Source organism: Myodes glareolus, chromosome 17 (genome assembly GCF_982192425.1).
Source record: "Myodes glareolus chromosome 17, mMyoGla1.1, whole genome shotgun sequence".
In the NCBI taxonomy this organism is placed as follows: Eukaryota; Metazoa; Chordata; class Mammalia; order Rodentia; family Cricetidae; genus Myodes; species Myodes glareolus.
Window position 1 is genome coordinate 35,597,436 of NC_142042.1, and position 26,027 is coordinate 35,623,462.

Genomic DNA, 26,027 nt, shown 5'->3' on the forward strand with positions numbered 1-26,027 from the left:
CATGCTGGGTGGGGTGAAGTTGTTTGGATAGAGTGGCCTCCACCTCAACATTGTTTTGGAGGGGACTCTAACATGGTGTTTGTGCCCCACCATAGCTCCCCAGGTCAGAATAGAACAGCAAAGACAGGATGCACTAGGTTGAGAGGTTGAGGACATTTTAGTAGAAAATAAAGGTGGGATTTGGATTAAGTGGCTATGTCCCTGTTGGTTTGGATATATGATGGGACAGTCTTAGATCAGGATCCATCAAGGGATGGGAGACACTCATGCAGTCTGGCCCGCTGCACACGTTTCTTCATGCAGAGCGGTACCCGATATGATGGCAGTGATAAAGTTGATTGAACAAGCTTGCTGAATCTACATCAGAAACCAACTTCCATCCAATAAAACATCAAAAAATATCAAATGTGTGAATTCATATTTCAACAAGTCCAAAGAAATCTTCTATGATGGGACTAAAAATATTTAGGCTAGCAGTAAATTGTGAAACAATGTTTTATTTTCAATTCTAGCTTGCAGAGGAGTCACAGACTTGCAGAAGATCGAATGATTTGCTCTATGGCAATAAAACTCCTTATCACTGAGAAAGGTCAGGCTCCAAATTCCATCCTTTACAACAGAGCCCTTGGAGATCTTTGCAGGCAGAAGGATGCCACTTGGGGAAGCTAATGCCCTGGCCATGGGATGGTTGATAAATTGTTCAGATCTCTTCCCCTCATACCACTGGCAGTGTTCGCTCATTCTAACTGTAGCTGGATGTTGAAATGGTAATTCTAGGAAACACTCTTTAGACTCATGTCTGTCTCTGAAAGAAGAGGCAACCTTTGAACACACAACAGTCCCATACTGGGCTTTGGTAATAGCAACCTCTCTACGTGGTCATGAAATGGACTGGAAAATCTATATAGGCCATGAGTGAGTTCCCTTGGGCTAGAAGGGGAAGATGGGCAGATGTCACCACAGAATGGCTCTTTTAGGGAGGTTGGAGGTGCTGGCTCTCTAAGTGTCCTACCTGGTTTGAAAAGCTGGGGTGCTACCTTTTGCACCCAGATAACTAGCCCAGGCACACATACATTAACAGGAGGAGACCAGGAACAATGGAACCCTTAAAAATGTCAGGGTCTGCTCCACCTGGCTTACCATGATGAACAGCGTCAGGAGGAAGATGCTCATCGACATGATGGAGAAGCTGTCCAGGAACCAGGTACACCAAATCACAGCGTTAGAGACACCCTGGTTCTTCAAGGTCTCCTTCAGTCTCAGTTCCTTTTCCAAGACGATGCCCTTGACAGTCATGGAGACAGAGTAGATCCACGCCAGCACCATGAAGATGGGGAAACAGCGGTTCAGGATGATCATAAAGCTAAAAGGGTGAGGGGGACAGAACAGAGCATTCTTGGGCCCGGGAGAGATGAAGGAAATACTTATCCAACCAAGAGTTGAGAATGAAGTCCAAAGGAAAGGAAAGCAGAAAATAAATCATGGGACCGACGCGAGGTTGAACTTTAAAAAATATCTTTTGCATTTGTCACCTTGTCTTTCCAGTTCGCCCAGATGAACGCTCAGTAAGTGCAGGAATAAAACCATACCATCCCTGCCGGATAGTGTAGACCGTGACTGCAAAGGATTGTGAGAAAGACTGCAGACCGGTTGCCACAGGTTGTGACTGGAAGAAATCAGTGATTCGATTGTCACTGCTTCCATCAGCCGGGCACAAGCGGAGCAGCTCCATCCCGGGATACGATCTCAGCAAGCGAGATGCATTTGACACGAAGAACTCAAGTTAGGGTGAGCTTTACAGGTTTTCCCTGGGAATGGCGCACTAGTAAAGCCCTTGGGATTATTATCTATTGAAACTGTTGGGTGTTGTCACAGGAAGGGCCCAGTGCCAGCGTGGGAGGATAGTTTCACTCAAAATGGCCCTAGGGAAAGAGCCAAACAACCGAAAAGCATGCACTTCCGGGGTTGGCCGCCAGAGGACTCTCCCGTACTGAATGACCCCAAGTCCCACTGCCTCTCCACACCTACCCGGTTCCCTGCCAGCGCCTCCCTCTGTGACCTGAAAGTGGACCTGGGTTTTTGCCCTTGGCTCCACTTCTCATCTCTGCTTCTTATCCAAAGGAAAGCTCACGGCAGAACAGCCACTGTTATCTCGGCCGTCTTCCGCCGAGCTGGAGAACTGATGGGGCCACAGCGTTGAGAGCGGCTTTCCTGTGCGCACGCTGGCCTTGATTTTCTTTCCGACATCGCCATTTGGTAACTGGACTCTTTCCTTCGCGTTCTGCTGTCTCTGCTTCCTGAACCCCACAGCCACACGCACGGGCTACAGTGACTTCCCCAGTCTTTCCAACACCCCAGGACCTAAATTCCTAAGCCAACTATAGCCGAGGGAGCGTTTCTGATTCGTCTACCATGGTGATAAGCCTCTGAGAACCTCTTCTTTTCTGTCTTTTCCTCCAGCACTCCGAAAATCCATTTTCAACGAAACAGTGGGCTGTTTGCTGCTTAGCATGCTACTAGCCAACGGAAGGCCAGGCTTTAGGATGGGGGAGGTCAGAGAAGGAGGCCAGAGCTCATCCGACACATTCCTCTACCTTTTCCCCAAACATACATCATAGGAATGTTAATTAGGGAAGGAGCTGCATTATTCTGAGGCTCCTAGGAACCAGACCTACTTGCCATGCAGCCCAAACCTGGCAATCAGTGAGCGAATGCTCTGACCAGAATCTTCCACATAGCAAACATACTACAAAGAGGAAATTCAAACAGGGGGCATCTCCTCCTCCAACTTCCCTCCTATTGTTCTAACCTCTGATGTCCCTTTTGTACCCCCACACCTTCCCATTTTACTTTCTTCCTCTGCTTCTGTCTGGAGTATGGAGCCAGCAGCTTCTCTAGTCAGAAGCCTAGTCTCCCCAGTCTGGTCCCAGTCCCCGGCGTTCCTTTGGGAGACACTGAAATCTTGAGAGCACCCTGGTTCATTCTGCTCAGAGAGGAAGATAGGCGCCTGGGACTCACGAGTCATCCACGAAGCAGGGATAAGGCATCTGCTGGAGATAGACTCCAATTGGGACGTCCGCCTGGGTCTGGGTCCTGGTGATGCCTTGTTCAACCATGTCCTGTAGATAGGCAAAGCCTCCCCAGATGTACCGCAGGTCTTCGACAGGATCTGCCCTAGGACCAGAATCCCAGTACCTGAAAAAGACATGGAGAAAGGGAGGAAGAATGTAAATGGGGATGGGCAACCCACTCATTTTACAAGCAAAACTTACCCTAGAACTCAGTCTCTTGAAACCTTCTCCTCAATCAATGGTTCTCGGCCTTCCTAATGCTGAGACCTTTTAACACAGTTCCTCATGTGGTGACCCCCAACCATAAAATTATTTTTGCTGCTACTTCTTAACTATAATTTTACTACTGTTGTGAATCATAACGTAAATAGCTGATATGCAGAATATCTGATCTGCGACCACTCTGAAAGGGTTGTTGGGCTCACGGCCCACAGGTTGAGAGCCACCGTCCTCAATGTTCCCAGAATATCCAGTTCTACTTTGGATCACAGGAATAACTCCAGCAATGTCTGGGAATCACAAGGTGCTTGCTCCCTCTTCTTGGATCTGCTCAAATCGATCAGCCCTCCTCCAATTTAGCTTACCTTCATTGATTTATTTATCCTTACTCCTCCACTCTCTACTGAACACAGTTCACTGTGGATTTGGGAGAAACCCCGTGAGCCCCGACTGAACCATCACCTGTCTTTGATCTTATTGGTCTTCTCCACCACATCTATATCCATCCGAATCTTGTACTTCACGTGGGGAGGCAGGGAGCTGGTCCAGGGGTACATGTCAGGGAATACCACTCCAGCCCAGAACCTGTTTTCCTCCAGGAGAGACAGGGCTCGCTGGATGAGCTGAACTTCATCGTCATAGCGTTCAAACTTATCCAGAACCAGGCACTGCAGAAAATCACACAGGTGGAGAGAGTTTGAGACTTAATTGCAGACAACGAGACAGAGGAAACACTACTGGCCAAGGGATAGGTCCCCCACAAAAAGACCTAGGTACCTAACATTTGTTTAACTCCAGGGTCTGGCATTAATTTCTTCATGTGCCTAAGTTTGGGGGGTGCAAGGGTTCTGGAAATGATGGCAGGCCCTTATCCTGAAGAGTTAACAGAGACCATGCTACCCAACTGGCCAAGGCGGTCCAAATATGCAAGTTCTCAAAATGACACAAATTCTCAAGGCTCTCACTCCCCAGCGTGGGGAGGCAGGGGAGTGGGGTCACGGTGGACACTGGCTGCTTTGAAGATCAGAAAGCCCGAGGATAAAAGAGGTTTAGAGAGAGAAGCATTCCTGGCGTTGAACCTTCCTGGCTCTCTCCAAACACATACAGGCTAGCCAGCCGAGGGACGAACCAGGAAGGAGAAAGTAAAGAAACAGGCGGCCAAAATGATTTCATCTGAGAAATCATTGCCATTTACAACCTTATGATGAGAGAGCAGAATTATCCCAATGTCCAGAGAGAGAAAGAGAGAGAGAGAGAGAAAAGAACAAAATTAAGAGTTTCTTTTAGGTGGATTCAGGGTCCCCCACTTGTAGAGACTTACTGAAGTAATTATATTGTACTGGTATTTGTTTTACACTGGGGGTTTTGTGTCCTTGATTCTTAGAATGTAACTCACAAGAGGTCAGATGGCCTTGTCTTGATTAATTGGTTCGACGAATATTTACCGAGTGTATGCCACATGCCAGAGCCTGCCTGGCTCCACGGGTACAAGGGGAGGCAAGAACAATCTCTTCCTGAAACAAACTCAAACCTGATGAGGGAAAGATTGTAGTAAACCAAGAAGCGCCGGGCAGAATGACAGGGAGGCTAGCCTGAAAGACTCAGGACATCCAGAGGAGGACCGGGTCTCCTGGGAGGGACCCAGGAAGGCTGCCTGGAGGAAGAGGCCTGAGCAGGAGGCGGATAGACAGAAAACAGGCAGAGGAAAGAAAACGGAGGTCAGCTTGACTACAAGGAGCAGTACTGGGGTCTCTGGGGACCTGCAAGAATAGAGCAGTGGACCCCATCTTCTTTCAAGCTTTGGAGCATTGGCTAGTTTTAAAAAGATGCCAGAAGCTCTACTTCAGAATCTTGAGAGGCAAGGCCAGGGCACCGACATTTTGATAAAACCCAAAACCAAAAACAACAAAACAAAAGCAAAAAGAAAACCCCTCCCCAGATAGTCACAAAACACAGAGAAGAGCACTGGGTGAGAAGCAGCGAGCACTTGGGACCAGATCCTCTACTCTGCTGGATTTGGGGATGTTGCTGGCCAACTGAGGACTTTCTCAGGACACGGGCTTTCAGGCTAAGACCAGGAGCACTCCAGGCAATCCCTAGAATACCATAAGGCCGCTGTGGGGTTTGAAGCAGAAATAGATCAGAAACGATAGGGACGCGTCAGAGAACGCTAGGCTACACTGCTGAGCACATTCAGGCTCAGTTAATTCCAGGGGAGCCGGAAGTCCGATGGAACCTTTCCCGTGCTGTGGAAGAAGCTGCAGAGATGCTGAGTTAAGGGTAGGCTGTGGTAGAACCGGGGTACCTTACTCTCCAGTTCCAGCCCAGAGCGCCTCCCTGCACACCAGGGCCCAGAAGGATAGCCTACAGTGCACGTCCAGCATTGTGTGGCTTATGGAGGGAGTCCTCCAGGTGCTCATAAGAGTCCTATCGGTGGAACGATGAATATTGTTTATCCTCACCTGGCAGCCTGGGAAAGTTCTAGGCTCTAGAACATTGGTTCTCCTGTGGGTCACAATCCCCTTGGGATTGCATATGAGCTATCCTGCAAATCAGACATTACAATTTATAACAGTAGTAAATTATAGTTAAGAAGTAGCAATGAAATAATTTTATGGTGTGGGGGTCCCCACAACATGGGGAACTGTATTAAAGGGTTGATGCGTTAGGAAATTTGAGAATCCCTGCTCTAGAGCACTAAAAATTTCCCGGAAGTGGTAGGGTGAAGTATCAAGCCCCTGTTCACTTGATTAAGGAGAAATTAAGAAACCAAAAACACAAACAGCTGGTAGCGGAGAACCAAGCTCTACTGCGCTGGCAAGGAGCAAGCGGACTCCGTTCACTCCCTGGAACCCCTCCCATCCAGAGCCTACCCCAGAGTATGAGAGCACAGCACAGGAGTCTCTTACGAGGAGGGTGTATTTGAACCCCAAGGTGTTACCAATCTACATCCCTGGGTTTTCTGAACTTATTGTCCTGCCTAGACTGCTCCCATGGGGTCGTCTCTGTTCTTGATAAAGGGGAAGAAAACAAAGCAGTCTGTTTTCTAACTGATAGCAGGCAGGAGAAACATGGGTGGGTGAGAATATCAACAGGGCCAAGGCTTAAAGAACTCATGTGGTTGAAAGGAAATTGGATTGGTATTTCTTTAAGAAATACAAGTGAGAATAGATACATCAACGAGCTAAAGGAAATAGGTTTTCTTCAGTCACTCATTGCCTTGCAAACAGGACTTAATCGCTAAGATTAACACTGGCCAATCCTAACACAAGACAAAGGACTTCAGTAGATCACACACCAAGGAGTTTTCGTTTCTTCTGGGCAGAAACAGCTTACATTATTCACAGTTTTATGTGTGCGTTTATGGTGTCTAGTGCAGAAACTCTATGGCAGCTGGAGAAGCCAGTCTGCTGCCAGTTGGTCAGTAATTAACCCAGCAGCACCACTATGGGAGACAGGGTTGGCAATTGCTGTTTGGGCAAGGAGGCTTCGGGACTGAGTTAATAGAATATAAGAGTTTACTAGCTTGGCAGTGGTGACACACAGCATTAATCCCAGCACTCAGTAGTCAGAGGTAGGTGGATCTCTATGAGTTCGAGGCCAGTCTGGTCTACAGAGTGGATTCCATGAGAGCCAGAGCTACACAGAGAAACCCTGTCTCAAAAATACAAAAACAACAAAACAGGGGCTGGAAAGATGTCTCAGTGGTTATGAGCACTGACTGCCCTTCCAGAGGACCCGGGTTCAATTTTCAGCACGCACATGGCTGCTCACAACTGTCTGAAGATCCGGTTGCAGGGGATCTGACACCTTCACACCAATGCACATAAAATAAAGTTAAATAAACCATAAAAAATATTAAGAAAAAAACCAACAAAACAACAAAAGCCAAAACAAAACCCTGGAACACATGTTTAAATTTGACAGGTTTGACAAAGATAAGCAATAAATAATCCCATTCTGGCTGTTTGTCAAGTTAACAACTGGTGTGTATTTAAATAAGATAAACTAGACACAGGCAAATGTCACATCTTCTCACTCATTGAGGGGACTAGTAAGGCAGTCCTGCATAAAAATAAAATAGTGTTTGCTAGCAACTGGGGAGGGTTGTAGGAGAAATTAGGTACAGAAAGAAATTCAATATGGAGTGCCAAAACAGAGTGAAGGATTTACCTTGGGTTTTCCTTCAGCACAGTAGAGTAATTATTGGTTAAGACAGCCTGTGATGTTTCTCACAGTGACCAGGGGAGTATGGAATCTCCAACAGAGCAAAGATTAGTGGTTGAAAAGGGAGAAATGTTCTTTCTTATTTTGGTTCTTATACATTGTAGACATGAGTTGAATTACCAGACTATGTTACTACCATAAAGATTTAAAAATATTGTCTTACTAAAACAAACAAACAAGCCGGGCAGCGGTGGCGCACACCTTTAATCCCAGATCTCGGAAGGCAGAGGCAGGCGGATCTTTGTGAGTTCGAGGCAAGGCCAGCCTGGTCTATAAGAGTGAGTTCCAGGATAGCTAGGGTTGTTTTGCAGAGAAACCCTGTCTCGAAAAACCAAAAACCAAAAAACAAACACATGACAATTAGAATCAATTTGAAATTAAATTTCTAAAATAAAATCAAAATGATTTGGGGGGATGAAAGTTGTTCTATGCAGTTTTATTTTTGTGTTTTTTTTAAGCAGTGGATATTACCCCGAGAATGTTCTTAGCCATTCACTCGGCTTCACAAAGTCCTGGAATGAAAGGTCTTACGGTCTGCTGTCCTTGTTTTATCAGAAACAGATGGGACCAGAAGTGTGGAGAACCTTGCCTTACTTCCAACAGAAGTCAGAAACAAAATCTATGTGTGTCCTCAGTGTGGGGTTTGGAAGTTCCCGCGCAGGCGCAGGTGTGCCCCACAGTTCCTTTGAGAGTATACCATAGGCCATCCACAAAGTCCTGACATTAGTGCAGGTCTCTTGCCCGAGAGCCGCACTGCCTAGTGAAGTTTTCTGCAGTGACTGACTTGTTCTCTCTCTGCCCTGCCCAGCATGGCGGTCAGTGATCTCACGTCGCTATTGAATACTAACGATATCACGAATGCATCATAAGCACCGGTTTTAAATTCTATGGAGCTGCTGGTAGCTATGGCGGTCAGCAGAACTCTAGCGGTAAGGAGTCCTTTGAGGTCAGGACCAAGTTCTGTTCAACGTGGTCTCCGGTATAGTACTTTCTCCTGCTAGGGAGTCAAGAAGTATGGACAGAATTTTCTGAATTGGTTTAAATTTAAAAGCCCTAATGGGCAGATCTAGCTCTATGCTTTGAACAAGATTCTATACATCCCAGATGCGTGGAAAAAATGAGCAGCAAGTCATAAAATGACTTTGTTGTGATGTACTTTGGGTATAATTCTTGGTGGTGGTGGGGGGCTGATATAATTAAACACATGACTAATGACGTGACTTCCAAGGTTATCTAGCGCATTCTCTTTGAACCTTATGTCTTTATATACTGGAATAAACAGCCGATGCTTTCAATGACATTGTTGAATCCTGTGATGACGTGGGCTCCATCCTGGCTGTTTTATCAGGCAGCTGATTCATGGTCACATTTCCTGTCATGTTTCCCTAGATGGGGACCTTGGTACTCTGGAATACACAAAATTTAGCAGGTTCTCAAACGTTCGCTTCTATTCTAAAACATCTGACCCATTTTCTTCTTCATCATCACTTTGGGAGGGGGCACAGTGGAGTTTGGGGGTCAGACAAACTGCCATTCGCTCTGACTGTTTCCTACCTGTGGCTTCGGATGCTTTTGCTGTGTCCAGTCTCAGAGGTTTGTTCTAAGGGCTCACAAACACGAGACAGTGTTTGTAAAGGCCTCACTCGGTGCCTCACTGTAAGACTAGAAAGCCAGGGGTGTAGCTCAATGGTAGAATGTCTACCTAGCACGTCCAAGGCCCTGGGTTTATTTTCCAACATTGCAAAAACATAACAAAAAAATAAACATCAACTACAAAGACTGATAGTTTACTTCATGCCCCCAAACTGGTCCAAGGGGCATGTGTATATATTCATTTTGTATATATGTTCATCTTCACCTCACATGAAGGTTTGTTACTGTGATCCTTCCAAGCCCAGTTACAAGATTCACTGAAACAAACTTCCTCCGGGCAGAATCCATTTTCAGCCTCTACAGCACACTGCGTTGTCCCATGACTAGAGAAGCCCTTATAAATACCATTTTACTGTTGCTTTTGTAAAAATACCTCAGACATCAAATGACTTTCAAGTTTCTGCCAGGTTAGTCTTCATTAATGACAGTTGTCATTGGGGGCGGGGGAAGTGCAGTTAGTTGCTTTCTTCAAATAGTCTCTTTGAGGACACAAATTGTTTTGAGTTGATCCATACATAGAATTCCACCCGGCCAGGACAATACTATGGACAGAAGCCAAAGCCGCCTGGGCACTGGGAGCTGGAGAGATGGTGAGTTTTAATTAGTGTCTATTAGCTGTTCACGGGCCGGTAGTTCAGACGACGCCGCATAGAGGAAGGTCTTATAAAACCAAACATGAATGTCAAGTACCCCTCACCTCAACTTTCTTACTGAGGTGAAGAAGGAGAAACTGCTTTGAATGTGAGCCAAAGGCCCCCCAAGTGATCCTCTGAGGATCACTTGGTTCTCAGTGTAGCTTTGTCTTCTCATGGGGAGACCATTTTCCTCACAGCAAGTGACCTCAGCCCCCCTGATACTTACACTAATCCTGGAATTAAAATCTTGGCTGACGGGCATGTATATTGGAGCATGTATGTGTGTAAGAGGCAGAGCTAATGACAACACCCCCCCCCCCCCCCCCGCAGCCGAGGTCCTGGGTTGGATGTATTTAGCCTATTGTGACAAGCCTGTCAGTTACAACATACTGGGTTCTAAGGAGGTCACGGAGTCTGTTTTTAAATGCTATCTTGTTCTACGATTCTGTGCCATCCTGGGGGTTAGGGAAGAATGTAGGGCAACAAGATTGGCAAGTGTAAAGTGCTGAACGCAAACCCAGCACGGCGATTTGGCAAAGAATAAAGCCAGTATCTTAAGCCCTCAGAGGTCAGTTTCAGGCAAATGTCCCAGTAGGAGTTCAGAATCTCAGGAAGAACCATGACGATGCCCTCTGACAGCCAAGAAAGCAGCAATCTAGCCTACAAAGGGGTCTCAGAGTCCTTCCTGTGTCTCGGGTGTGTGTGTGTGTGTGTGTGTGTGTGTGTGTGTGTGTGTTCACCGTTAGTGTCTGTCTCCCCACCCCCACCCCATCTTCCTGAATAGCCAAGCCATCACAAGAAGTTCCTACAGGCCCTCGGTTCCTTCCCAGCTGTCTTCCTAGCTCTGGAAACAAACAGCCCACCACCCTGCCACCCTGCCACCCTGGCAGAAGGGAGAGCTGCTGGAACCCTCTCCCGCACAGGCAGCCATGCCCAAGCCCAGTCGCTGACACAGCTACACAAAACACCTCGGAGGAGACGCTGCCGGGCCAGCAGGCTCCCTTCTTCAGCTGTGACTGCTTGGTCTCCAGCTCATAAACATTAAGTCATAGATTCGCGGCATCATCGATTACGTGGTAAACCGTGTCTAGAGGAGGCAATAGGGAAACATATTCTCCTTTCCGTTTGAACTTGATAATCAAAGGGATCCGGCACACTGTGCACAAACAGACATATTTTTGACCACGCAACCCCAAAGGCATCTAGGTCAGGTCTTGGGAGATAGGCAGGCGTTGAGGATTTCTAATCCTGCCTCCCATCTTTTCAAAAAACAGCCTATAAATGCTAGAGGAGGCCTCTTGTGGTCCTGATGGTATTCATGCAGACACCTGGGGATTCTTAAAAAAAAAAAAAAAAAAAGGAAAAAAGAAAAAAAAACCGAAAAAACAAAAAAACCACCAGGGCAGGTGGGCAAACATCCCAGAATTAATTTCCTGGCAGATGTAAACTGCAACCTTCAAGATTTATTTCCAGCTCCATGGAAAAGCCACGGCATAAAAACTTTGGGCTGTTTGGGTTGTTTGGGATGGTGAATTAGAGGCAAGGTGTTGTAATAAATGGTGTTGTGTACATGGACACTTTGAACTGACTTCTGGCACCTTCATCCCCAAAGAGTGAGAAAATGCACAGTGACTGGGCAATGAAGGGGCAGAAAATACATGTCAGTAATGAATAAAGGTACGGGGCTGGAGAGATGGCTCAGCGGTTAAGAGCACTGACTGTTCTTCCAGAGGACCTGGGTTTAATTCCCAGCACCCACATGGCAGCTCACAACTGTCTGAAAATGCAGTTCCACGAGATCTGACATCTTCACACCAATGCACATAAAATAAAAAGTTAAATAAATCATTTAAAAAAAATTTTAAAAAAGCTTAAAGAAAAAGAATAGAGGTGTTTCTAAAATAAATAAATAATAAATGCAGTATTGAAACAAATAAAAAGGCCAAGTTGGAACAAAGACTCAAGTTTTCTAGCCGGCTAGTTCCAGTGAAAGTTACCCTCACGTGGCTAACAACCTCTAGGCACTTGACTCCCTCAGTTTCCTGTTCCATTGTTTCAATAACCTGAAGGTGAGGGCTGCAGTATTGGATAATAACGGGGCTGTGTATCAACCAATAAGACTACTCTATGTCACAGGCCTCTGCTCTGCCTCACCAGCAGCTGTCACCCAGACAGCTTGGGTTAGCCTCATTTTTTAGATAGAGGTTTAGCTCTGCTGTCCCAAGTAGCAGAGTCCATACAGAGATGCTGAAGAGCGAGCGTCTTGCTGCCCCCAGTGTGAAGCTCTCACAATCCTTGCTGGCCGACTCCAGACACACCAGTTCTGTTACAGCCACCCTCGGCCCAGACCTCCCCTTCCTTGTGAACTTGCCCAGTAGGTCCATACCTCTGTGACTCATTTAAATGTTGCTTTCTGCCCAAAATCGCCTTTCTGATTTTCTGAACCAGGGGATCCGACCTTTAAGATTCAACACAAGCGTTACTTTCTGCTGAGATTTAGCCTTTTTTTTTTTTTTTAAAGGTTTCTGCTTGACGTCACTACAGCTCTACTCAGGAAAGCTGAGAACGCAAAAAGAAAAACAAGTTTTAGCCCTTGATGCAATCAGGTTAACGAAGGCGGGGAGAGTGCATGGACAAGTTGTGATCGGGCTTCCATACAGGGAATACAGCGTGAAGAAAAAGGCTTGGGACTGCTGGAACCTGACCTGTAGATGTGGGCGTGACCAGCCAGTGGGACAGAGTGCGCTGGGAGGTCTGGGGCAGTCTCCTAGGACGTGAAAGAGCTGTGGAGGCTGCTTACCTTCTCGGGGATGAGAAATTCCCAGGGAGCGGTGAGCCTTATGTCACAGTGGGCTTGGGTTTTAGAACTGTCTCATGGGAGAGGATGTGGGAACTGGACAGAAGCAACAAGAGCCTGGAAGCCTAGTGAGGGGCTAGGAGAGACAGAGCCGGCCTCTGGAAGCAATTACATATGAGGACGGAGAAAGTGAGAAGGAGGAAAGACTGGCAGAACTCGGATGACTTGCAAATTTGATTTTGTATCTGTAGAGGGCGAGGTTATGGGGAGTCAAGGGTTAACAGTAACTAATCGACATCTCAAGCTCAGTTCATGCAAAGACCTACACAAAAGAATGAACTCCAACCTTTATGAGTTCTCATTTTAATCTGTTTTTTTTTTTTTTAAAAAAAAAAGATCAACTCATTGTCATTATCTCAAGTGCTATAAAGCAATTGCTTCCTTTATTGGGCTCGGTCTGTAGTGAAGCGGAGGACATTTGCAGAGCCTCTGGAATCACCTTGCAGTGGAGTCAGTACAGACCTGTGTTAGATTCTGGAGTCCCAGCCTAGAGGTGAGACTTTAATCCCAGCACTCAAGAGGCAGAGGCAAGGGGGATCTCTGCAAGTCTGAGGCCAGTCTGGTCTACAGAATGAGTTCCAGGACAGCCAGGGCTACCCAGAGAAACCCTGTCTCAAAAAACCAATAAGGTAAAATAAAATAAATAAAAATAGAGAACAAATTTTGAACCCCACTTAGCTTCTGTGCCCCACTGGGAAGTCGAGCCTCTTAGACTCTTGGCTTGAAAGTCTACACAATAATGGCCATTATGGCCAGCAGGCAGATGGGACGGAATGCAGCAAGGGATGACAGTGGAAGTGTCCAACGCAGTAACCCTGACCCCCCCTCCCCCGGCCAGCAGAAGTCTCTTTCCTCCACCCATGTCCCCAGCCTACCTCCACCTGTCTTCTCCGACTGATTTATAGATTTTCGAGAGCTCAAAGAGGTATAAAATACGGTGATTGCCTGTAAGTTGCTTAGGATCTAGTTCATAGCCCTTGAAATAATAATTGCTCTTGTGGTGTAGATTTCTGCACTCAATCTAACTCTTCTGACGGTAGTCTGAGTATCTGGAGTCATCGCGTGAACAGAAGAGAGCAACAGCTATTGTAACCAGCCAATGCTACACAGCTAACTCCACGACATGTTATGCAATCCAACCTCATCTTTCCCATCTGATTTCTTCCCTATGTTAGCCTAAAAAATACATTTCCTGAGATGGCGGTGGCATGTAGCCAGCGGTATTAAACATACTAAGGAACAGTGGTTAAAAAAATAGACACTGATAATTCAAGAAAATAACCGTCAAAAAAAAAAAAGAAAAAAGAAAAAAGAAAATAACCGCCATCTAGTTATAAAGAGTTATGTACACACATTAGCTGAGCTGATAGCCAAGGAAAGGCAGTTAATGAATGTGTGTTTTCTCAAGACTTAGCAAAAGGTAGTTGTTACTGCTTAAAGTATAATTTTATGCTCTGATTAGCAGTATTTTCATATTAAAGTTTGGCTGAATTCAGCTTCCTGATATGAAACTTGAGGCCTGAAATTCAAATGTGCTAAGCGATTCAAATCCAGTGTGAACTGTAAATAGTGTTTGATTTATTCCAGGCCAAACCTTTGGCTGCCCAAAAATTTGAAGAGGAGAGGAGTCTATGTTTATCTCAACTAAAGAGGTAAAGAGAGGGATAATTTGTTAACTTTTATAATTGTCTTTTTCTAAGAAAATATGTGAATAGAGGCAAATATAGGTTATAAATAAAATGTATGTACATAAGAATTTAAGATATTTACCTATATGTGGGCCAGCAAGATGGCTCAGAAGGTAAAGTCACTGGACACCAAGTCTGAAAACCTGCATTCAACCCAATGAGCCCATGTAGCAGGAGAGAAATCACTCTACAAGTTGTCTTCTGGCTTCCAGACTTGTCATGGCACACCCTACACTGCCCTCTACCACACACACAAAGTAAGTAAATAAACAAACACAGCCCCCACACATACACACACATAAGTGTTTACCTATGAAGTCCTAGCTCAACTTCAGGTTCCCTAGATTTAGAGAAGCGGATGGTGAGACAATGTCTGGGAATAATCTTTCCACATGTGGGAGAGGTGGAGGTTCTCAAATGTCACTAGCATCCCTGTCCCAAGACCACGGTTCACCTTCTAACCGAGAGGTCTGTCTCACTTTTACCTTTATTTCTCAGGAACAGCAGAAAGACAGGCCTTAGCTATGGAATGAGGGACACTACACTGAAAGCTTTATCTGACAGATAGTCTGAAGATAAGAAAGTTTCTCAGCCTCTGAGTCACTGTCCGCTGAAGTCCGGCACCCCAGAGCTATCCTCCTAACCTTTGGGATTAAACTCTAAGCCAGTTCACTAAGGCTAACCCAGAGTTCAGCACGACAAACCTTGACTAGCATTCGGGCAGTCTCTGAGTGTGAGAAAAGGCGCACTCTTGGCTTGGCTTATGGTTCAGGGCAGCAGCTGCCACGTGTGTACGTTCTCAAGTGAGCCCAGAGTGGCCATGTCATCCCCACCTTCTAGATGAAAAGTTCCCAGTCTAGCATTTACACATAGGTCTGGTGAATGTGTTAAGTGCTCTGTGCCTCCATGCTTGTCTCTCATTCTGTCCTTGTATTGTTACTTACAATTCTGTACAGAATTGTACAGAAATCAAGCCATAGACAGTCGCATCCCTCAGAATGACTAATAAGCAGAGGTTGTAACTCTTGTGGCACAGGTGGGACAGTCCCATACTCAGCTGTTTAACCTGGACCCACAAGAAAATACAGGAGAATGGACACCCTTCAGGTTGCCCCATGGTCAGCAACTAGGGCCTCACGCTAAGCAGGAAGGAAGAGATTTAGCCCTTCTAGTTAATCCCACCACTCAGGAGGCAGAGGTAGGTGGATCTCTGTGAGTTCGAGGCCAGCCTGCTCTACAAGAACTAGTTCCAGGACAGGCTCCAAAGCTACAGCAAAACCCTGTCTCAAAAAACAAAACCAAAACAGAAGAAGAAGAAGAAGAAGAAGAAGAAGAAGAAGAAGAAGAAGAAGAAGAAGAAGAAGAAGAAGAAGAAGAAGAAGAAGAAAGAGGAGGAGGAGGAGGAGGAGGAGGAGGCAAGAAGACGAGGAGGGGGAGGAGGAGGAGGGAAAGGAAGAAGAGGAAGAGGAGGAGGGGGAGAAGGAGGGGGAAGAGGAGGAGGGGAAGGAGGAGGAGAAAGAAGAAAATTTACTTAATCACTCTCAGTTTTCATCATGAGGAATTGTTCTCAGAGCTTCTGTTTTTTTTCAGTCTCACAACTAAGTGTCCAATTGTTATGGGTCACAGAATTCATTTGCCTAATTTTCCTTAAGTGTTTTGTTTGGTTTCTGTTTCAGAGTAGACATAGAGACGTGGGCACCTAGCTTAGCTCATGAGGAACTTTTCTAATCTCCCTATTATTGGAAAGGAGGTACCAAGCTGGCCTCCTTAAGTAAGGCATAGGTGGTAACACACTGGCTTCCCTGACCTAGAGAAACCTTTAGAACCACTAGAGAGGGGTTCCTTAGCAAGCGCGCTACTCAGACATTCTGGAATGGGGTGGGGGATTTTTCAAGGCTCCTGCAGATGGCCCAAGATACAAGAGCAGATGCAGAATACCCAGGATGGCCTGTCGGGGCTCTGTCCTTCACTCCTGTCTTCCCCACTGAATCTCCTCCTTCCTGTCAGCAAACGACTTGTTTCCCTACTCCCAAGGGCAAGACGATAAGAAACTGAGTCATCACTGCTGCTAGTATTCAAAGCCTCCTAGGGCTTCCCATGGGGTGGCCCCTGACCCTTGGCCACAGTGGTCTGCTCTTCAAAGCCCTGGGGAAGTCCCAGTGGCTGAGGAGCTAGCTATATGGTCAGTAACTTCATGAGCTTGACAGGGGCACCAGTTGGGGGGGGGTTTAGGTCCGACTTAGACCAGGTTTATTTGTGTTTTGATTAACATTTACTATTGATTAATGCTTCTTATGTGACAGCGGGTTGCACAGATTAGCTCATTTAATTCTCAGAACAAGCCAAGTATTAGGTAAATGCTCCTCAAATCCACATTTCACAGATGGAGACAGAGGAACACAGTAGAGAATTGAGTCTAGGAAAGTCTCAGCCTGTAGGCTTAAGTCTTTATTTTGTTTTGTTTTGCTTTGAGGTAGGATTTCTCTGTGTAGTTTTGGAGCTTATCCTGGAACTTGCTTTGTAGACCAGGCTGGCCTCGAACTCACAGAGATCCACCTGCCTCTGCCTCCCGAGTGCTGGAATTAAAGGTGTTCACCATCGCCCAGCTTGAATTCTTAACTGTATAAGAGACTAAGGCCCATTAAGTATCTATTGATACTATATTAAACACACGATGCTTAGGAAAAATAATTCCTTTAGGGCTGGGGATACAGCTCAGTTGGTAGCATGCAGAAGGAAGGAGGCAAGGGAAGAAAAAAGAAAGGAAGGAACTTTTTTTAATCATGATATATCATGATACAAATGTCAGGTCAAACAAAGACACGAATTAGTCTTCATACACCTCACAAAAACATCGTGAGAACCACTATTAGAAAAAAAAAATACCCTTGTGTCCACACATGCCCATACACAGGCCCTGGATGTAGTAAGATTAAGATAAGGCATGCGCCACCACCGCCCAGCCACTCGCCATGTTTTCTAAAAAGCACTTGAGGTTATTGTCTTCCGGTAAGATGGGAATCGCTTCAGCTCTGGTGCTGCTGCCACCATTTTGTACTTCTGGTGAAGGTACACTGGAGCATGGGCAGTGATGCCAATGTCCAGGATTCAGGAGAAGGAGGTTCACATACTCTAGGGAAATGCTGGGGCCTCCAGGGCAGCAGGGATCCTCAAGAACACATACAGCCAGGCCATTTCTCACTAGTGAGTTATGATGATTCGTCATCTGGGATGGGAGAGCGCTCTCCTGTAGACCTCAGCTTAACCTCCCTTCCTATTTTTAGGAGCACCTTCAAACTTTGTTGTTGTTGTTTTGCTTTTTGAGATAGGGTTTCTCTGTGTAACAGCCCTAGTGATCTAGGAACTGATTCTAGACCAGGCTGGCCGCAAAATTCACGGAGATCTGCCTGCCTTTGCCTCCTGAGTGCTGAGATTAAAGGCGTGTGCCTCCATGCCCAGCAACCTTAAACCTTCCAAAGGCCCAGATTTTTGAAGGCTGAGGCCAAGCCCATTGGGTGTGATTGACCGTTAGGGACAAAAGTCCCTGGGGCTGAGGCTGAGAAGCTGAAGATAACTAAGATGTGCCCACGATGCCAGATAATCCATCTAGCTGTTCAAGCCGGAAATGGACACACAGGACTTGAACTTGGACAAGAGCCTGAGGGATATGAAGAGAGGGCTGCAGACCATGCGAGAGTGAATTTTCCAAGCTTATGAGAAAGTAGAGGGAATCTTTGAGGGTCAAGCGTCAAGGAACGGATGACTAGGTCTAGGGAGTTGCATCTTCATGGTAGCACTTGCCTGGCATGTATGAGGCCCTGGGTTCTACCCCCAGAACCACAAAGAAAACAAACAGAGAATTAATAGGTAAATGGAGGCAAAATGAAAAACCACTTGAGGCTTGAGCATATACACATTTGTCCTTTTGAGGAAATTCTCCCTCACTTCATAGGAATCTTGCTTAGAGTAAAGTCCCCCATGGCAGCGGTGTGTGTTCCAGGCCTCCCGGTTAGAATCACTCCCTTCCTGAGGCACTAAGGCCCCCCAAAGCCTGGTGGAGCAAGGGTCCTTTGGGGGTTATTGTTTGTGCTGTGAGAAAGGCATTCGTACCCTCCTTCTGTGAAATCTTTGGTGGAAGAATGACCAGTGAGGGCTGTCAGCAGCTGGGGCATTACCATCGGAGAGCAACAGGCCGGATGCTTTCTGGTTGAGTCACTGAGACTCGAAGCATTTGAGTGATGCAAACAGATGTGTGCTTGGAGTATGAGGCCGGTGTCTGTGTGGAGGAATGCCTGGATTAGCAGAGACTGAACCCTGGAATCCAGGGAGAAAGCTGCTCGGACAGGCTGGTACAAGGCCTCTGGCCCTCACAGAGCCCGGAGAGCAAGAAAAGGCAGACTTGAGAGATTATTGAGGAGTTGGAAAAGAAAGACACTTTGACTGGGTGGGGCAGGGGGAGAAGGAGGTCATCAGGGCTGGCTCTGAATTCGGGCACACCCATGCTTGGACTCTGTTTGGTACTCCTAATGGCTGGGATCTTATTCAACTTCTTTAAGCCTTGGCCTCTGTGTCTACATACAGACAGTGATAACACTGCACACTCCATGGCATTGCTGGAGGATGAGATAAGGCGGGGAGAGACAAAAACATGCGGCCCAGACATGGGCACCAAGTAACAGGGTAGAATCACTCTTTCACTGAGAGTGGAGAAGAAACAGAAGTTAAGGATGACCCCGATGTTCTCGGCTTGAAAATCTGAGCAAAGGCTTGTGGAGTTAATTGGCTGAAGAAGTTCAAGGGTTTACTAGGAAAGAAGGATGTAAGTTTGTTTTGGGACGCGTTGAGTCTTATAGGCCCTTAAAACTTTGGGGGAGGTGTGTCCAGCAATACTTGAGGCTCACACTCAAGATTGGGTGGACACTAGCCAACAGAAGGTTATAGAAACAATGGCTGGTGGGAGAAAGTTGAGGATGGATGTGCCCTGGAAGGGAGGAGGAAAACCAGAGGAATTATAAAGCTAGCAAGATGTGAGGAAATCTTCATCAAGTATAGAGAAGCCCCCAGAGAAGAGGATCTGTTAGATGACCATGGCGCTCTTACTTCTTCATGGGAAAGATGAAAGACCAAAGCCAACACCAGCTGACTGGCTGACACATCTCTAGCCTTACCTATGAGGCTCACTGTGGTCCTCAAGTGAATTGATGCCGCTTACCTCCAGGTATTGGTTAGCCAGGTGTAAGAAGCGATCTGTGATGTTAAATACATCCCTCCAGTCAAAGTTGGTCATGTCCTCAGCTTGGGTCTCTCGGGCAGCATTAGGGAAGAAGTTTAATATGGCTTCAGTGGTAACACCTTCTTCTCCAAACTGACGATTTATAAAGTCTTTCACTCTTGGGTGTTCCAGGGTATCCTTGGGAAGAAGAAACATAATCACAGAAATTAAGAATTCCATAGGCTCTTTGGTCTTATTCTTAGAGCATTTCCAATTTTTCATGATTAATGATGGAGACAATAGGCCCACTAAACAAGTTGGTAGGGTTTCCTCCCATGACAAGGTATATGTACTGCCACTTTGAGGAGAAACCAGATGAAGGGTGGGAGTATTACTGAGCATGTAAAATTATATGGAAGATTTTCTTTTAATGGCTTTCTGTTTTGTTCCCATTTTAATTTCCCTGCTATTGAAAACTCTTGCCTCTTGACTTTACAATGTTGTGAATGAGGCCATATAAATATACGTGACCATCTTGGTAGTATAGAGCTGGACTCTTCAGAAGACACCCTTTTGAACCTGAGACCATCAAGTGAATTAATGGGAAAGACACTGATCTTGTGATAACTTTTAAACCCCCCTCCCCCCCAGAGATTAGGACACAGATTTCCCACCTAATGCCAATGACTCCACTTGGTGACAGTTTACAGACTGTTGCTTTGGGTTCTGTTTGTTATGGCATGATCTGACTCTAGTAGTGATGAACTATCTTTATGGCCCCTCTCCTTCTAACCCATCCTATGTTGTGATGAACTATCTCTATGGCCCTGCTCCTTCTAACCCATCCTATATTGTGAGCATCCTTACTCTGATCATGGTCATTTGCGTGCTCTTATCAAAGAAGTACCAGATCTGGGGCCCCACTTCTTCCCAGGCTTTGACCAGCTTCCTAACTCGATCCAGTTCTTCAAAAGTTGAGTTGGCCTAAAAATAGACACACAGAGAAAAAACAGAAGAAAAAGTAAGAAAGAACCTTTAGTTCTATCTTCTATCTTTGCCATAAACCTTTAACGGTTGGGCAAGGTTCCTCCTCCTCCTCTTCTTTTTAGATTATTGTATTTTTATTTTAAGTATATGGGTGTTTTGTCTGCATATATGTCTATGTACCACATGCATGCGGTATACCCATGGAAGCTAGAAGGGAGGGTCGGATCCCTTGGAAATGAAGTTATAGACAGCCGGGAGCTGTCGTGTGGATGCTGGGGATCAAACCCTGATCCTCTTGAAGAGTTCTCTTAACAGCCAAGCCATCTTCCCAGCCCTCAAGATTCTTCTTGGAAGTGCTTCCCTTTCCTAGAACACTGCCATTTCTCTGACTCCAGGATGGACAGAATCTAATTGGCTAGTTATCTCAGAGGTGCATGTAACATTGATGTTATTGTTTCCCAGTCTCATGAAGTTATATTTGGGATCCCAGTGAGCAAATATCCATCCTCCCCATCTTTGCCTGTTCTGGGAAGCCAGGGATCAGAGAATGGTGGACATTTCCATTGGGGATGTAAGTACAAAGTGAGAAAGAAAACCCCATTGGAAGCTGCTTCAAAGAGGGTGGGCCCAAGCAGGGGCACCAGAGGGAGGCATTCCTACCATGACTGTGCATGGGGGAGGGAACCCAGGAGTCCATTTAGGGGAAAACATGCAGGGGAGTCACTGGCAAGAGCATAATTAAACACACAGACACACACAGAGACACACACACAGAGACACACACACACACCACTGTCTTAAGGGACTACATCATCTGGAATCTCACATTCTTCAGTAGTCTTCTAACAGCAGGGGAATCTGGAGTAAAGAGGATTTTCCCCATCAGCAGTGGCTTTGCTGCCCTCCAGGCTATTTTGGTCAAAGGGTTTGATTCCAGGCTCTGGATCAAGGCATTACAAAAGGATGCTGTCAAGAGAGAAGGGACACATGTTTCAAAACTCCCCACTGCTCATAGCTAAACATAGTCATTAGGACATCAAATCACATGTTTGACTCTCATTCAGTCCCACACTGGAGGGTTTGAGAAATAATTTAAATTATTAGGCTGGACCCCCCCTAATCACAAGCTCATCATTAGTGACAGAATGCCACAGTGCCCCCTGATAATAGCCTCCACAGTGCCACAAAGGATAGGTTTTGCCTTGTGGTTTATTTCCTTAAAGGAAAGAGTTGAGAAGCCTGCTTGTGATTTCCCAAGGGACCAAAGGGAGTGAAAGCCCCCACAAGCCTCCCCACACTGGAATCTCAGTTTCAGCCTCAGCTAATTCCAAGTCTCCTAGCTGCTTGTCTTCTCTGCTGTATGTAGCTGTGTCAGGGCCCAACTCCTTTTGCTGTGTCTCTTGCTGTCTTTTTGTGATTTCAGAGCACACTCTACCCCAAAATAGTGAAAGTGAAGCAGATGACTTGCCGGGACTTGCCAGCCCCATTGACTTGCAGGAGGGTGGGGTGGGAGGTAAAAGGTGTGTGTGTTGGGGGGCTTACCAGTCCCATTGACTTGCAGGGGGGTGGGGAGTGGTAGGTAAAAGTGGGGGGGGCTTCTCAGCCCCGTTGACTTGCAGGGATTAGGGGTGGTGAGTGGGAGGTAAAAGGTGTGGGGGGGGGGGGCTTGCCAGCCCTGTCGACTTGCCAGAACCCTATTGAGTTGAGCTTTGTTGTAACCAACTCTGGGCTGCCTCCTCATCTACTTCTCTTCCTCTGGAACTTAACCCCAGTTCAATTACTCAGTGGGAAATGTCCAAGAGGGCTTGGGTGCTTTCCATCCCTCCACGTTCCTCTACTAGGGGAAAGAGAATTTCTGGGAGAAATCCCCTTGCCCGAGGCCACTTAACAGGAGCAAGGAGACTCAACCCCAGGACTGCCAACCCATCCATCACTTTTCATATTAGTGCTTGGAGGTATGCGTGTGTGCAAGTGTGCGTGCATGTGTAAGGATATGTATGGAGGTCATAGGACAGCCTAAGGCGTACCATCTACCTTGTTTTATCACTAGCTTGGAACTTGGTAAGGAGGCTAGGCCAGTTGGCCAGCAAAGCCCCAATGTCTTCTTGTCTTAATCCTCTTGTGCCGTGATTACAAGTGGGCACCATCATGCCTGGCTCGCCCTTCCTTCCTTCCTTCCTTCCTTCCTTCCTTCCTTCCTTCCTTCCTTCCTTCCTTTTTTCTTTTTCTTTTTGGTGGATTCCAGGGATTGAACTTGGGTCTTGTGTTTGCATAGCAATAACTTCATCACCTGAGCCATCCGCCCAGCTTTCCCCCATCCCCAACCCACCATCTTAACCCACACCAGGGGCCAATTTGCATACAGAAGTCCGAAAACTTACTTGTTCTTTTGTCATAAGAGTAGGTGGGGTCTTTCCTTGTGGAATCAATCCCCAGGAAGGCTTTATAGTTATTGTCTTCATACCAGTTAAAGGAGAACACACGAGAGCCTCCTCCTTCTGGGTAGCCACACAGGAGGTCAGACAGAATGCTCATCAGCTGGGTGAAGGTCTCAGGACCACTGTTCTGCAGAACAGGTCTGGTTACCCATAGCAAGTCTTGAACACTTGGCCGGTGAATAAACTAGGAAAAGGGAAAGGCTTTGAATAATCTTTTTTAAAATTTATTTTATTTCATGTACATTGGTAGGGGTTTTTGTTTTAATTTTTATTTTATTTTATGCATTGGTGTTTTGTCTGTATGTTTGTCTGTGTAAAGGTATTAGATCCCCTGGAACTAGAGTTACAGACAGTTGTGAGCTGCTATGCGGGTGCTGGGAATTGAACCTGGGTCCTCTGGAAGAACAGTCAGTGTTCTTGAAAGTTGACCCTTCTCTGCAGCCCCGACTTTGAGTAATCTTCAACCAGACAGAACCAAGGCTTGCTCATGTGTGTGTTTGATTGCCACATTCAAAGGAAACATATATATTCTCAGCAATTCTTAATCCACCCGCAGAAAACAAAATGTACTGTCATCTATCTGGGGGCAAACATGAACACAAAATATGTTAATATGTCTGCTTTCCTTTGTTTGGGTTTCTTGGAATTGTGTCCTTGGGAAAAACACAGAGACTATATCAACATAAGCTAGCTGTTATCCCAAGATGGAGATGCTGGAAAAAACAAAACAAAACAAAACAAAACAGGAAATAAAATAATGGAGAAATCTTTGTTCTGGAAATGAAAGACCACAGAAAATTTCTGTGATCAAAAGTTTAGAATTTGGTGTTCTATAATTGCAAATTTTTTTAAGATTTATTTTTCCTCGTGTGTATGTGTATGTCTGTGTCTGCATGTCGTGTGCATGCAGATGACTGCAGAGGCTAGAAGGCCGTGTCGGGTCTCCTGAAGCTGGGATCACAGATGACTGGGAGCTGCCATGTGAAGCTCGCTTCAGCAATGTGGATGCTGAGATCTGATCTCGAGTCCTCTGTAAGAGCAGCCAGTGCTCCTAACCATTGAGCCACCTCTCCAGCTCCCCAAAACATCTTACTAAGTTCATTTTATCACACATGAGCTCTTCCATTCAACTGTATGGTGTGACTTGTTCTCCCTGTGCACCCCCCATCCCGTGTGTGTGTGTGTGTGTGTGTGTGTGTGTGCTTGTGAGAGTGTGTGTGTATGTGTATATTTTAAGATTCAAGCAAAGAGCTGGGTGTGGTGGTGCACGCCTTTAATTTCAGGAGCCAGCCTGGTCTAGGAATTGAATTTCAGGACAGCCAGGGCCACACAGAGAAAACCTGACTCGAAAAACAAAAACAAAACAAACAAACAAAAAAGACTTAAGCAAAGAACAGAAAATGTCTCCCTTATGGAAGAAAGTTCAAAATTCTGTGTCTACTAAGAGGGGCCTGGTGTCCCTTGCCCTCTCTATGGTGTCATCGTAACCCACGGCTTCATCCTTGAAACGGAGATCTGTGATGCTGAGAACTAGACCGAGAGAAACCGAGAGATACCGGCAAAAGGTACCAGTGACTTGGTCCCATGAGGCCACTTGGCGTTATTTTAGGGAAAATATAAAATAAAAACAGTGCTGTGTTTATTCCCTGACCACACCTTACTATTCACGTTCTAAGGAACTTGGAAATTAAAAAAAAAAAATCAAAAACCATTAGGATCCAGCCAGGCGTGACGGAAAACATTCTCCCACTTCTGTCAGCGATGTCGACCCGTGTTCTCTCTTTGTACACATGCCAACACTTGCTTTCCGAAACTGATGAGCACCGTGTGGAATCCACACAGTGAGTCACGTTTATAATCATCGTCTGTGCCTCAGTGAGAAAGTCAGAGCCTTAAACGGCTTCAGCAACAGTGGGTCTTATGACCAGAAGGGGTTATTATGTCGCTCATTTAATCAAAGCGCTCAGAAATGAAGGGCTGCGTCAGGGGTCAAATGGTCCGATACCAATTCATGTAAGCTGGGCCGTCTGCTTTAACCTGGTTCACAAGCACTCGGACCTCTTATCTAAACAGGCAGAAGATATTCGGGGAGGCCCACACAGAATTCAAAGTGTCGATATGCTTCAGGAAGGTATTTACCGTCTCTGTCGGCTTCACAGTTGGCATACCGACTTGAGTTCTTAAAATGCTGTGAGGAGAAAAATGCCGGAGACTCCGCCCTGCCGCAGGTGGCCAGCGGTACAAGGGGCCCTTCTCTCGCTCTGCCTGCCAAGCTGGGCTCCTGCTTTGCCCTGATTGAGCTTAATTTTATAAATACAGATTCCAAGCATGTTATTTTCCAAGTTGACTGAGCCTAAGGTGGCTGGGAAAAATCAAAGGGGAAAAGCCCAGAGAAAAATCACATTTTCCACTCCTCTTTGCCTTCCATAAAAACTCATCGCACTTAAAGAGAGTTGCCTGTTTCATTCTTCTCATCTTTGTTGACTGTGTGTTCAAAAAGGCTCGTGACCGTGACTGTCTATTCTCTCCCTATCTCCATTATCAACCAGCTCTTAAGTGGAGGAAGCAATTTCTGTATTTCGGAAGTCTTACATGAGCAGATGTTAATTAAATTGTGTAAATATTTTATAAAACAACAGAAAAAAGTCACCCTGGAGGGGTGAGGTAAAGCACTGAGAACTGTACCTGTTAGTACCATGTATGTGTTTGCTGTTGTTGCAGGCCCTGGAAGCCATTTACCAGTCCACAAGGAACCATGCTACTGCAGACAAGCTGTTGGTTCCAGCGATCCTTAGGTCTTGATGTAGCATCTCAAAGATGGTTATTGTTATTATTATTATTATTATTATTATTATTATTATTTGATGGTCATTTTCTTTTCGCCTCCTACCGAGGAGCACAGATGGGTTGGAAGACGAGCAGATGCCTTTAAGTTGCTAGACTGGAAGAATAAATGAGTTTCTCCTTAACAGGTGAGAGGTACGGTTAAAGTCCTTGCTATAAGTGTGACTGAAACGGTGTAAAGGCATGATAAGGGCTG

General features: G+C 45.9%; 1 protein-coding gene across 1 annotated transcript in view; it reads right to left on the reverse strand.

The window, feature by feature from the left end:
• Window positions 1–26,027, reverse strand: part of Abca4 (ATP binding cassette subfamily A member 4) — a 129,250-nt gene that overhangs the window by 66,901 nt on the left and 36,322 nt on the right. Inside the window, exons 14-20 of the mRNA XM_048456647.3 lie at window positions 22,931–23,171; window positions 21,376–21,515; window positions 20,430–20,546; window positions 19,563–19,760; window positions 3,753–3,958; window positions 3,019–3,195; window positions 1,141–1,363 (exon numbers count right to left, since the gene is read on the reverse strand). Of these exons, the coding sequence (XP_048312604.3) occupies window positions 1,141–1,363; window positions 3,019–3,195; window positions 3,753–3,958; window positions 19,563–19,760; window positions 20,430–20,546; window positions 21,376–21,515; window positions 22,931–23,171 (1,302 nt within the window). The remainder of the gene's footprint in view (window positions 1–1,140; window positions 1,364–3,018; window positions 3,196–3,752; window positions 3,959–19,562; window positions 19,761–20,429; window positions 20,547–21,375; window positions 21,516–22,930; window positions 23,172–26,027) is intronic.